The sequence below is a fragment of the Dermochelys coriacea genome, chromosome 9 (assembly GCF_009764565.3).
Source record: "Dermochelys coriacea isolate rDerCor1 chromosome 9, rDerCor1.pri.v4, whole genome shotgun sequence".
Classification (NCBI taxonomy): Eukaryota; Metazoa; Chordata; order Testudines; family Dermochelyidae; genus Dermochelys; species Dermochelys coriacea.
Window position 1 is genome coordinate 101,764,191 of NC_050076.1, and position 12,802 is coordinate 101,776,992.

At 44.8% G+C, this 12,802-nt stretch overlaps 1 protein-coding gene across 3 annotated transcripts in view; it reads right to left on the bottom strand.

The window, feature by feature from the left end:
* IL13RA1 (interleukin 13 receptor subunit alpha 1) overlaps positions 1 to 12,028 on the bottom strand; it is a 37,258-nt gene extending 25,230 nt beyond the window's left edge. Inside the window, exon 1 of one of the 3 annotated variants that reach the window (XR_006273968.1) lies at positions 11,774 to 12,019. Coding sequence is in view for 1 of the 3 variants with exons in the window: in XM_038415053.2 (XP_038270981.1) it covers positions 11,774 to 11,867 (94 nt within the window). In the remaining 2 variants the exon portion in view is untranslated. Of the gene's footprint in view, positions 1 to 5,370; positions 5,836 to 11,773 lie in introns of those variants that run through there. The other 2 variants (XM_038415053.2, XM_038415054.2) reach the window with 2 other exon arrangements.
* Between the last annotated feature and the right edge of the window lie 774 nt (positions 12,029 to 12,802).

A 12,802-nucleotide genomic window follows, 5' to 3' on the forward strand; every position in this document is an offset into this window, starting at 1 on the left:
ATTCATTCTACCCCTTTGAGATGCTAGCCTACTTGCTCTTCTACAAACAACCCTTTGCCAAATCACTGTCTCCCAACATAACCAACTACTACACCAAACATCCACAATTACTAGTGTGGGACAAAGTAATCTGGGAAAGTGCTGCGTACACAAAGGCAGAAGGGGAGACGTTAAGGCTGCAGTGTGTGACATACAGTAATTGCGGTAAAAAGGGCTGCAATTGTAGGCAAAGGGACAGAGAATATGTCCTGGCAGGTGGCTGAAGTTTTTATTTGGGGGCTTTTGTGAGTGTGTAGCAACCCTAAGTCCTTCAGAATAAAGTTGTGTGTATTAACAGATACCTATTTTGTGTTTAGAGACATAATCCAGTTGTTTTAATTTCAAAAAAATTAGTCTTTCAAACTACAACCTTTGGGGTAGATTGTGGCTTGGAATTTACACACGCCTTAGTGAGTAAGAGGGCATTAAAAACTTCACCTTCCATGGATTAACCTGATCTTTAACTCAAGTGCACAATAAGCAGGACCAGGGTACGATAAGAAGTAATTTACTACTGGCATAGGCTAGTAGCACACTACTACCCCTCAGAACAGTGGTTCCCAAACATTAACCACCTGCGAACCTCTTTCACAAAAATATCGAATCTCGAAAACCCCCTCCTAAAAATGAATATTTCCAGGGATTTCCTCCCTTACCTGAGCATAAATTATGGAAGCAGTGATCTTGGAAATAATTGGTTTTTTTTAATGACACGCCTATTACCAGGATGGATAAAAAAAAAATCAATAAAAAAAAATTGGATTTTTTAAAATTTAAATTAGATTTTTTTTGATAAAATGCTTTCTGAGGGAAAAAACCTATCTAAAGATAAAGATAGGTTTTAGCTCCAAGATATCTCATAGAATCATAGAATCATAGAATATCAGGGTTGGAAGGGACCCCAGAAGGTCATCTAGTCCAACCCCCTGCTCAAAGCAGGACCAAGTCCCAGTTAAATCATCCAAATGGAATGAAAACACCATCCTGGCCACTATGGATGTAGAAGCCTCTACACCAACATTCCACACAAAGATGGGCTACAAGCCGTCAGGAACAGTATCCCCGATACTGTCATGGCTAACCTGGTGGCTGAACTTTGTGACTTTGTCCTCACCCATAACTATTTCACATTTGGTGACAATGTATACCTTCAAATCAGCGGCACTGTGATGGGTACCCGCATGGTCCCACAGTATGCCAACATTCTCATGGCTGACTTAGAACAACGCTTCCTCAGCTCTCGTCCCCTAATGCCCCTACTCTACCTGCGCTACATTGATGACATCTTCATCATCTGGATCCATGGAAAAGAAGCCCTTGAGGAATTCCACCATGATTTCAACAATTTCCATCTCACCATCAACCTCGGCCTGGACCAGTCCACACAAGAGATCCACTTCCTGGACACTATGGTGCTAATAAGCGATGGTCACATAAACACCACCCTATACTGGAAACCTACTGACCGCAACTCTTACCTACGTGCCTCCAGCTTTCATCCAGACCACACCACATGATCCATTGTCTAAAGCCAACCTCCATGATACAACCACATTTGCTTCAACCCCTCAGACAGAGACAAACACCTACAAGATCTCTATCGTGCATTCTTACAACTACAATACCCACCTTTTGAAGTGAAAAAACAGACTGACAGAGCCAGAAGAGTACCCAGAATTCACCTATTCCAGGACAGGCCCAACAGAGAAAATAACAGAACGCCACTAGCCATCACCTTCAGCCCCCAACTAAAACCTCTCCAACGCATCATCAAGGATCTACAACCTATCCTGGAGGATGACCCATCACTCTCACAGATCTTGGGAGACAGGCCAGTCCTTGCTTACAGACAGCCCCCCAATCTGAAGCAAATACTCACCAGCAACCACACACCACACAACAGAACCACTAACCCAGGAACCTATCCTTGCAACAAAGCCCGTTGCCAACGCTGTCCACATATCTATTCAGGGGACATCACATCAGCCACACTATCAGAGGCTCGTTCACCTGCGCATCTACCAATGTGATATATGCCATCATGTGCCAGCAATTCCTCTCTGCCATGTACATTGGTCAAACTGGACAGTCTCTACGTAAAAGAATAAATGGACACAAATCAGATGTCAAGAATTATAACGTTCAAAAACCAGTCGGAGAACACTTCAATCTCTCCAGTCACACGATTACAGACCTAAAAGTGGCAATACTTCAGCAAAAAATCTTCAAAAACAGACTCCAACGAGAGACTGCTGAATTGGAATTAATTTGCAAACTGGATACAATTAACTTAGGCTTGAATAGAGACTGGGAGTGGATGGGTCATTACACAAAGTAAAACTATTTTCTCATGTTATTCCCCCCCCGCCTGTTCCTCAGACGTTCTTGTCAACTGCTGGAAATGGCCCACCTTGATTATCACTACAAAAGATTTCCCCCCCCCCCCACTCTCCTGCTGGTTATAGCTCACCTTAAGTGATCACTCTGGTTACAGTGTGTATGGTAATACCCATTGTTTCATGTTCTCTGTGTATATAAATCTCCCCACTGTATTTTCCATTGAATGCATCCGATGAAGTGAGCTGTAGCTCACGAAAGCTTACGCTCAAATAAATTTGTTCGTCTCTAAGTTGCCACAAGTCCTCCTTTTCTTTTTGTGAATTCTATAGTATGAGACAATATATTAATGTAATGTTTAAGAAAAAAGTTTTGTAAATGAGTTCCAATAGTTCATGGATTAGGGACCCCATTTTATGAGGTTCCAGAGGCTTCTGTATAGATTATTTAGGTTAATCTTTCTATCCACCCAATGGGACTCAGTGCTCAGTCTAGAAGATACCACCAGAGATGCTTAGTTTTGCTGTTCTCAAACTGTGGATTTGTCTCTGGAGACAACATGCTTGTTAACAGCAAAAATGTTTTAAATAAATAAATAATATATAGAGGTGAGAAACAACAGACCTCAACCCTATTGTCCCTCTGCAAATTTGTGTACACAGAGTCACTCCCTTACCTCTCCCTAAAACTGCAAAGTTTCAGAAAGTTCAATGAATAGAAGATTGTTGGGGGCAGAATTGATCTAGATAAGGAGAAGAGATAAATGTGAGAAGGGAGGGACACGCAGTAGAAACAAAAGTGAAACTGTTAGAGCAGCATATTCTAGAAGACTTGAGTGTAGCCTCCACTGATTTGAGATCTACCATACCATTCTCTCGCTAGAAGAGAAAACCTATAATAGCAGCAGGCCATAAAAGGGACCCAGTTTCAGAATAAGAACCATTCAAGAAATATATGTTTGCTGATGACGTTTTTAAAGAAAGTCACACCATTGAACTGGTGGAAGTCACTCAAGCACTTTGATTCAGAAACTGTTGATGTGATAATCTCACTTTTAACAGCAGTAGCTTCTTCTGCAAGTGTAGAAAGAATATTTTCTTCCTTTGGACTAATTCATTCCAAATTGAGAAATCATTTGGGACGTGAAAAAGCAAGAAAGCTTGTTTTTCTTTGCCAGATTACGAACAAAAACAGGAAAATGAAGGTGAAGATGACTGTTAGCTGCAGAAGCCAATATTTTAAGTTTCTCATGTTGACCTGACGTAGTCGATTTAATTTGTTTTGTTTTTTTAAAAAAATATTTCATTTAACTATTTTAGTTAACAATTTTAACAAAAACAAACCTGATTTTAAAAAACTTGAAAGCTTAACTAAATTCAAAAATTCATATCCTTGTTTTGTTAAAATATTGTAGGTTTGCTGTTGAAGAAAAAAATCCAGAATACATAATGTTGTTGTTTTAGTTAAAACAAACAATTTAAATGTCTGTCTGGTGATGTTCTCCTCCTAATGCAGCATGGCAAGAAAATCCTCCAAATATTAATGATTAACCTGTTGAACTGGAGATAGTTCACCTCCCAGTGACTTCATAAATATCTGCTTCAATTAACGTTGATAAATGAAATAACCAAACAATCCTTCATTTTCTGATATAGCTGTAAAACTAATCTGAAAAGTTTTCAAAATAAAATCACTTTAAAATGTATAGTGTACCTTCTAAAAATGAAACCTACATCTATCTCTGAGTTGTGAAGAATATGTATTAAGGTTATAACAACCAACAAGAATGCACTTTTATGTAGAAATCCATGATTAAATCGAGTCTTCCTGACTAGTGATTTAAATCAAATCACTCTGCTTATTACACACTATTTATCATTATTAATTTTATTATGAAAACGGCAACACTTTTCCAAGATTTCACTTCTGTAGCTCGCAAAAAGAAAAGGAGTACTTGTGGCCCCTTAGAGACTAACAAAATTATTTGAGCATAAGCTTTCGTGAGCTACAGCTCACTTCATATCACTTGGATTAAGCCTTCTACAGGTTTCATCCAGGAGTTCCAGACGTGAACCAGCATGAAAGTATTTAAGAAGCCAACTCAATAAAGAGTTCCTCCCACAAGCATTCGGGTCTTGAGCAGTCCAGGCAAACAACGCACAACTACAAAAAAGCTTAAACTTGTTCTGCCAGGAAGTCATGGTCACGGAGTTCAGGCTGCCAGCTCCTAAATAAGTGAGAACTGGCTGGAAAGGGAGGGAGCGATCCTCACCACAGACTGCAAGGGGATGGTTAGGCAGGCGATCCTTCAGCTGGAAGGTTGGGGCTGCCATCTTAAACTCATTTACTGGAAGTCTCCACTGACCAAGGAAAGTGGCCAGAGCATGTGTGACCTGATTTAGTGACCCTTCGATCTTATGTAGAGCAGTGGTTCCCAAACTGGGGTTTATGAACCTTGGAGGTTCGTGAAATGTATCGGGGGTTCTCAGGAAAAAAAAACAAAAAAAAAAACCTGTAATGGTTGACAGAGCCCTCCCTAGGGACCCCGGTTTGCTTATAAATACATCTAGTTCTGCTTGAAAGACCTCCCACCAAGCTTTCTGAAAATCCCACCAGGCCTTCTGTAAACTGTTTGTTATTAATGTCAGCATGCCTGTGGTGGTCAAGGACAGCAGATGCTGAGATTTCAGAAAAGCTTCAAACACTCTCTGCTCTTCGACCACTGGAGGCATTTGCCTGGAAGATGAAAAGGTGATTTTGGGTGAAGAGCCTGTAGCTTATCTCCTACTGTGAAAGCTGGGGGTTTGCCTTGGATCATAGAGGAGTTATAGGTCAGTGACTGATGCCCACTCCATTAGATTCTCTCCATCTGCATTGTTTTCAGGGTAACCCCAGCAGACCACAGTAAATGGAAAGACTTGGAAAGGTGAGTGGAACAGAGCTTGGCCAGTTAGCTGATGGAGACTGGTAGATAATTAGTGCAAACTCATTCACCTTGATTCCTGCGATGGCATTTGGACCAGATGTCAATACTGTGACAGAGGACAGCTCTTCTCCAACATAAGATGTCATCCCATACCGACTGCAATGGTGATAAGCCACGACAGCGTAGCCTGGAATTGAAACTCGCACATCAGTGGTAGAGTGCATCTCCTGAAGCAAAATTACATATGCTTCAAGGTTTGTATGTAGGTGGAGTTTGTAACTTTGCTGTTGATATCCCCTCAATATTGGAGCACAGCATCTTGAGAACCGGCCCTAGCGCTAGAGTTTGCAGTGCTGGCCCTGAAAGGGACCCCATTGGAAAATGGCCCTTTCAGGCTGATTGTTGCTCATAACGTGAGCCTGTTCCACATTTTGTTTGCTTTCTTTTCCCTTTGCACTGCATATGGGGGATGCCACAAGAAGGTAGCAGACATGCCCTTTTGGGGCCCTATTCTGAAAACATTCACTACTGCGTGTGATCTCACTAAATCATAGAATCATAGAATATCAGGGTTGGAAGGGACCCCAGAAGGTCATCTAGTCCAACCCCCTGCTCAAAGCAGGACCAAGTCCCAGTTAAATCATCCCAGCCAGGGCTTTGTCAAGCCTGACCTTAAAAACCTCTAAGGAAGGAGATTCTACCACCTCCCTAGGTAACGCATTCCAGTGTTTCACCACCCTCTTAGTGAAAAAGTTTTTCCTAATATCCAATCTAAACCTCCCCCATTGCAACTTGAGACCATTACTCCTCGTTCTGTCATCTGCTACCATTGAGAACAGTCTAGAGCCATCCTCTTTGAAACCCCCTTTCAGGTAGTTGAAAGCAGCTATCAAATCCCCCCTCATTCTTCTCTTCTGCAGACTAAACAATCCCAGCTCCCTCAGCCTCTCCTCATAAGTCATGTGCTCTAGACCCCTAATCATTTTCGTTGCCCTTCGTTGTACTCTTTCCAATTTATCCACATCCTTCCTGTAGTGTGGGGCCCAAAACTGGACACAGTACTCCAGATGAGGCCTCACCAGTGTCGAATAGAGGGGAACGATCACGTCCCTCGATCTGCTCGCTATGCCCCTACTTATACATCCCAAAATGCCATTGGCCTTCTTGGCAACAAGGGCACACTGCTGACTCATATCCAGCTTCTCGTCCACTGTCACCCCTAGGTCCTTTTCCGCAGAACTGCTGCCGAGCCATTCGGTCCCTAGTCTGTAGCGGTGCATTGGATTCTTCCATCCTAAGTGCAGGACCCTGCACTTATCCTTATTGAACCTCATTAGATTTCTTTTGGCCCAATCCTCCAATTTGTCTAGGTCCTTCTGTATCCTATCCCTCCCCTCCAGCGTATCTACCACTCCTCCCAGTTTAGTATCATCCGCAAATTTGCTGAGAGTGCAATCCACACCATCCTCCAGATCATTTATGAAGATATTGAACAAAACGGGCCCCAGGACCGACCCCTGGGGCACTCCACTTGACACCGGCTGCCAACTAGACATGGAGCCATTGATCACTACCCATTGAGCCCGACAATCTAGCCAGCTTTCTACCCACCTTATAGTGCATTCATCCAGCCCATACTTCCTTAACTTGCTGACAAGAATGCTGTGGGAGACCGTGTCAAAAGCTTTGCTAAAGTCAAGAAACAATACATCCACTGCTTTCCCTTCATCCACAGAACCAGTAATCTCATCATAAAAGGCGATTAGATTAGTCAGGCATGACCTTCCCTTGGTGAATCCATGCTGACTGTTCCTGATCACTTTCCTCTCCTCTAAGTGCTTCAGGATTGATTCTTTGAGGACCTGCTCCATGATTTTTCCAGGGACTGAGGTGAGGCTGACCGGCCTGTAGTTCCCAGGATCCTCCTTCTTCCCTTTTTTAAAGATGGGCACTACATTAGCCTTTTTCCAGTCATCCGGGACTTCCCCCGTTCGCCACGAGTTTTCAAAGATAATGGCCAAGGGCTCTGCAATCACAGCCGCCAATTCCCTCAGCACTCTCGGATGCAATTCGTCCGGCCCCATGGACTTGTGCACGTCCAGCTTTTCTAAATAGTCCCTAACCACCTCTATCTCTACAGAGGGCTGGCCATCTCTTCCCCATTTTGTGTTGCCCAGCACAGCAGTCTGGGAGCTGACCTTGTTAGTGAAAACAGAAGCAAAAAAAGCATTGAGTACATTAGCTTTTTCCACATCCTCTGTCACTAGCTTGCCTCCCTCATTCAGTAAGGGGCCCACACTTTCCTTGGCTTTCTTCTTGTTGCCAACATACCTGAAGAAACCCTTCTTGTTACTCTTGACATCTCTTGCTAGCTGCAGCTCCAGGTGCGATTTGGCCCTCCTGATATCTTTCCTACATGCCCGAGCAATATTTTTATGCTCTTCAATCAATTAAATCAATTAGTAGTTCTAGTTAAGTCTTTCAATATGATTTTCTACAGTAGTATCACATCTTGAAGTATTTGCAGAATTAAGCCCCAAATAAACTGCAACCAGCACAGGAGCCATGTTTTGGGGGGTGGAGGGGGAACCCCAGGGGTCTTTAAATAATTCCAAACTAAGGACATTCCTTTTAAAATTCTACAACTTTCCTTTTAGTAAAGCTTAATTTTAGGTATTTTAAATTCACACACAACTATTTCACACTGCCTGAAGCTGTAATTGTGTTTGCAAGATATAAACCTTGACTAAGTTTTATTATCATTACAAATTTAACCTAATAAACTTCCAAACTAATTTTCAGGTCTCATGCTTTTACGTCAACCTCTTGGGGAAAAGTGGCTTAGATGTAAAAAGCATGTATAGAATACACCTTCGGTGATTACTCAGGTCCTGCTCAATATTTTTATTATTAAAATATCAGCCAGACAGTTGTTTGAACAGCAGTTACCACAATTTTTTCAGCTTTTAGGTATTTGGACCTATTCCATGTAAAGCATAGTTAAATTCTGATGCAAAATACTTGCATTAATAGTCAAAAAATTCTAAGTTACATTTCTATGTGCATTTAATTTCTGGTAAAAGCTGAGTAGTGTACGTTCCTTTCCCAAAATCAGGATGCTAGTTTGGGATCAGGTATGGTTAGGGCAGTGGGGGGAAGGACGCAGGGATGCATGACAGCTTTATGATCAAACACTGGATTGGGTAAGCAAACATGTTCCTCTCGAATAGTAGTATGGTTTGGAAGCTTCCATTTTGGAGCCACATCTCAGGACATGTGATGGGTGCACGATTATTTAGAACCCCAGAGTTGGTGGATAACACAGCAGGATGGTTTACTTAGTAGAAACCTCTGCTTTTAAATTCAGTCTCCATTATGATGTTTTATTTCTGCATCATCCTAATTACCATCCTCAGTTTGATAAGCAGATCAGCTTTAGCTGAAAGGATCTAACTTATAAAAAAAAAAAAATACATGCCTGGGATCTCCATGCCTTTTTCATGGCCTCTCTTTCCTTATAGCTCTCTCTGGCTAAATACCATAATTCAAAAGTAAAAGTAACCACAATCTTCGCAAAACTGTCTGTTTCTAATCATACATTTTTCTTCATTTAACAACTTAATGATTTAATGGGATTTTACTTCACTCCACACCAAAGTGTTAAAAAAATCAAGTAGAAAATAACCAACCTGATTCAATATTAATACATACTATTAAACACATATAGTTGGCACCCAAATACATACAGGTGGCACCCAATTTTCTATGTTAATAATAGTTTGTAATAATAATAATAGGTAAATCATGATTTAAATATACACAATAAAATTAAGTATCAAGGGGTAGCCCTGTTAGTCTTATCACAAAAAGAACAAGGAGTTCGGTAGCACCGAACTCCTTGTTGTTTTTGTGGATACAATTAAGATATTTAATTTAAATACATTACTATAGCTTTAGAAAGTTTGACAGATAATATTAGATTAGCTGGTAATAGCAGCCTAACAGTAATTATGAAAGTGAAAGAAGAAGTAGATCAAAGATAAGTACTTATCAATAATTGTGAGGGGATTCCAACTCTCTCAAGGAGAACAATACATTATATTTAAAAAAATATATAATTATTCATTATTTCCACTCTTCCAGAGGTGTGCACAGTGATTTAGTGACAATTAAAATGGCACCCCTTTGAGCTGAAAAAAGTTTACAATAATAGGAAAAGAAAATCAGTGGCTCAATTCAAAGACCAAGATTTTTTTCATTTCAAAAACCTAAAAAGAGAAGTATTTTATTTTTGCTCAAGAGGTATATAATCAGTAAGACCTCCAGGACGATTAACTGTAGCAGGGACTGATTCACTGATGTACTCTTGTTTGCAATATTTAACTCCCCAGTATCAGAAATACCACCATTTATATAAAATACAACTTGATTAAATATTGAACCTCTGCCTCCCTCCCTCTGCACTCCACCAAAATTATCCTTATCTAACATCTGAGGCTTTAATGACTTCAGCTAGGCTCCACCTTGGCATACAGGTCCCTATTTACAAGCAACTTGCAGAACTCCGACGAGTTAGTACAGAAAATTATCTACGTATAAGGCTAACATCCCACAGGGAAGATAAGAACTAATTAAGTTATTTAGAATTAAAATTATATGATGAAATTTATTCCTGAATTTTATTCCTTTGTACTTACCACACACACACACACTTTTCAGATTGCTTTTCCATCAGAATTTTTTTCTTATTCTTATTAACAAACACAGGGAACATCACTGGGATCGAATGTAGTCTCTACATACATTTAAGCATGTGGTCTTTTGAATCAGTATTTACACTCATCCTATGTAAATAGGAAACCCTTTACAATTTAGATAGTTTAATTTTCATTTACATTATATTCACAACGTTTTTCCACTGAATTTCTTTAGTTAAAGGGACAGTCAACATGAAATTCTAGACACTTTAAAAAAAATCCCCCAATTAGAGGCAGATTCAGACACTTGTTTTCAAATCTTTCTTTGCTAATTTTGTGGGTTTACAGATGTATTTTCCTATTAATCTGAGAAAGCTACAATAATTTAAAAAAAAAAAAACCCTTGTTTTCCCTGTTACTGTGTGAGCACCCCTGCTTCAGAAAAAGCAATGGGAAACTGACTATACAGAAAATAGTATCAAATTCACAAAGTAAAGAACCGGGGTGCCGAATATACAGTTTTCAAATGCACAATTGACGACAGTTTTTTTTCTTTAATTCTTTCAATTTAAGTAAACTTTGGTGCTGCTTGCAAGAGAAGTAGGTATGAAATTTTTAAAAAAGTTTGTTTTTATTTTACGGTGGTTGTGGCTGCAGTCACAGAAATTTGAGATACAGTTTAAAGCCACCAGATGGGTTAGAAGAAAAGGAGGACTTGTGGCACCTTAGAGACTAACAAATTTATATGAGCATAAGCTTTCGTGAGCTACAGCTCACTTCATCGGATGCATAGAATGGAACATATGGTGAGACAGACAGATATATATACATACTGATAAGTTGGAAGTATGTATGTGTATATATATCCAACTTATCAGTATGTATATATATCTGTCTGTCTCACCATATGTTCCATTCTATGCATCCGATGAAGTGAGCTGTAGCTCACGAAAGCTTATGCTGAAATAAATTTGTTAGTCTCTAAGGTGCCACAAGTCCTCCTTTTCTTTTTGCGGATACAGACTAACACGGCTGCTACTCGGAAACCTGTCAGATATGTTCGGGTTCTTTTCAAATACCTTCATAAAGGAAACAAGCTCAGAATCTTAAATTTCTCCTCACTATTTTATGATATAGGAAGCAGTAGGTCTGAAATGCTAATTCAGATAGCACATCACTCGAAATTTGCACGAGCTACAGGCCGTTTAGGCTGAAAAGTCAGAGTTATTTGAACGGAAGGTGCAATCTAATGATCACACACACAAAGAAATATAGCGACTAATCCCGCGAACGGCCACTCGCTCCTGTCTTTACGAAGACTTTTACAGGAACAAAAAGACTTGCAGTAGGAAATATTTGCAGGACCACACGGTCACCACACACCTGTAGCTGGCGGGATTAAACGGATTAGGAACGGTGGGCCAGGTCGGAAGATTTTTATTTATTTATTTCAAAAGAGGGCGACGGATGGCCCCGATCCTGCCCAGCTGCGGGCGCTCACTGGAGTTGGATGCCCTGGGAACGACCCCGCCGCAAATTTTCGCGGGATCAGCGACGCGACACACGCGGTGCGGTGCGGTGCGGTGCGGTGCGGGCGAGGGGTGGGGGGGAAACGCAGCGGGCCGGCCGGGCGCCCGGCGAACGTGAAGCGAGGTGACCCGCCAGCTGCAACCCCCCGCAAGGGTCAGCGGCCCCGCCGCGCCGCGCCGCGTCTCCCCTCGGCCCCGGGCCCCCCAGGCTGCCCGCCTCGCCCCCGGCCCCCCCAGCTCCGCACCTGCTGGCCGCCCGTCGGGCTCCGCCGCCCCGGCCGCGAGGCAGAGCGCCAGGGCGAGGAAGAGCCGGGTTCCGGCCGGGACCGCAGCGCCCATGTCCGCGTCCGGCCGCGCCGCCGCCCCGACCCGCTTCCCGGCGCTGCGGGGACGGACCAGACGGGAAGAGGCGCTCGGCGGCCCGCCCAGGTAACCCGAGCCGGGGAGGGAGCGGCCTCCGCCGGGGCGGGCCAGCGGCCGGGCCACCTCAGCCCTCTGAGCGCCCCAGCCCGGGGCTCCGGCCGGGGCCGGGCCGGCCCCCGCCCCCTCAGGGCTGCCGCCCAGCGGCCCCGGCCCGAGCCGCCCCGCCCCGCCCCGCCTGGCCACCCCCGGCCCCCTCAGCCGCCCCGAGCCCGCCCAGCTATCGCCGCCCCTCAGCCGCCCGCCTGGCCACCGCCGCCGTCCCGAGCCCGCCCAGCCACCGCCGCCCCACACCCCCCCGCCCCCCTCAGCCGCCCCGAGCCCGCCCAGCCACCGCCCCCCCACACCCCCCCGCCTGGCCACCGCCCCCCCTCAGCCGCCCCGAGCCCGCCTGGCCACCGCCGCCGCCCCGAGCCCCCCTCAGCCGCCCCGAGCCCGCCCCGTCCACACCCCCCGCCTGGCCACCGCCGCCGTCCCGAACCCGCCCAGCCACCGCCGCCCCACACCCCCCCGCCCCCCTCAGCCGCCCCGAGCCCGCCCGGCCACCGCCCCCCCACACCCCCCCGCCTGGCCACCGCCCCCCCTCAGCCGCCCCGAGCCCGCCCGGCCACCGCCCCCCCACACCCCCCCGCCTGGCCACCGCCGCTCCACACCCCCCGCCCCCCTCAGCCGCCCCGAGCCCGCCCAGCCACCGCCCCCCCACACCCCCCCGCCTGGCCACCGCCCCCCCTCAGCCGCCCCGAGCCCGCCTGGCCACCGCCGCCGCCCCACGCCCCCCTCAGCCGCCCCGAGCCCGCCCCGTCCACACCCCCCGCCCAGCCACCGCCGCCCGACACCCCCCCGCCCCCCTCAGC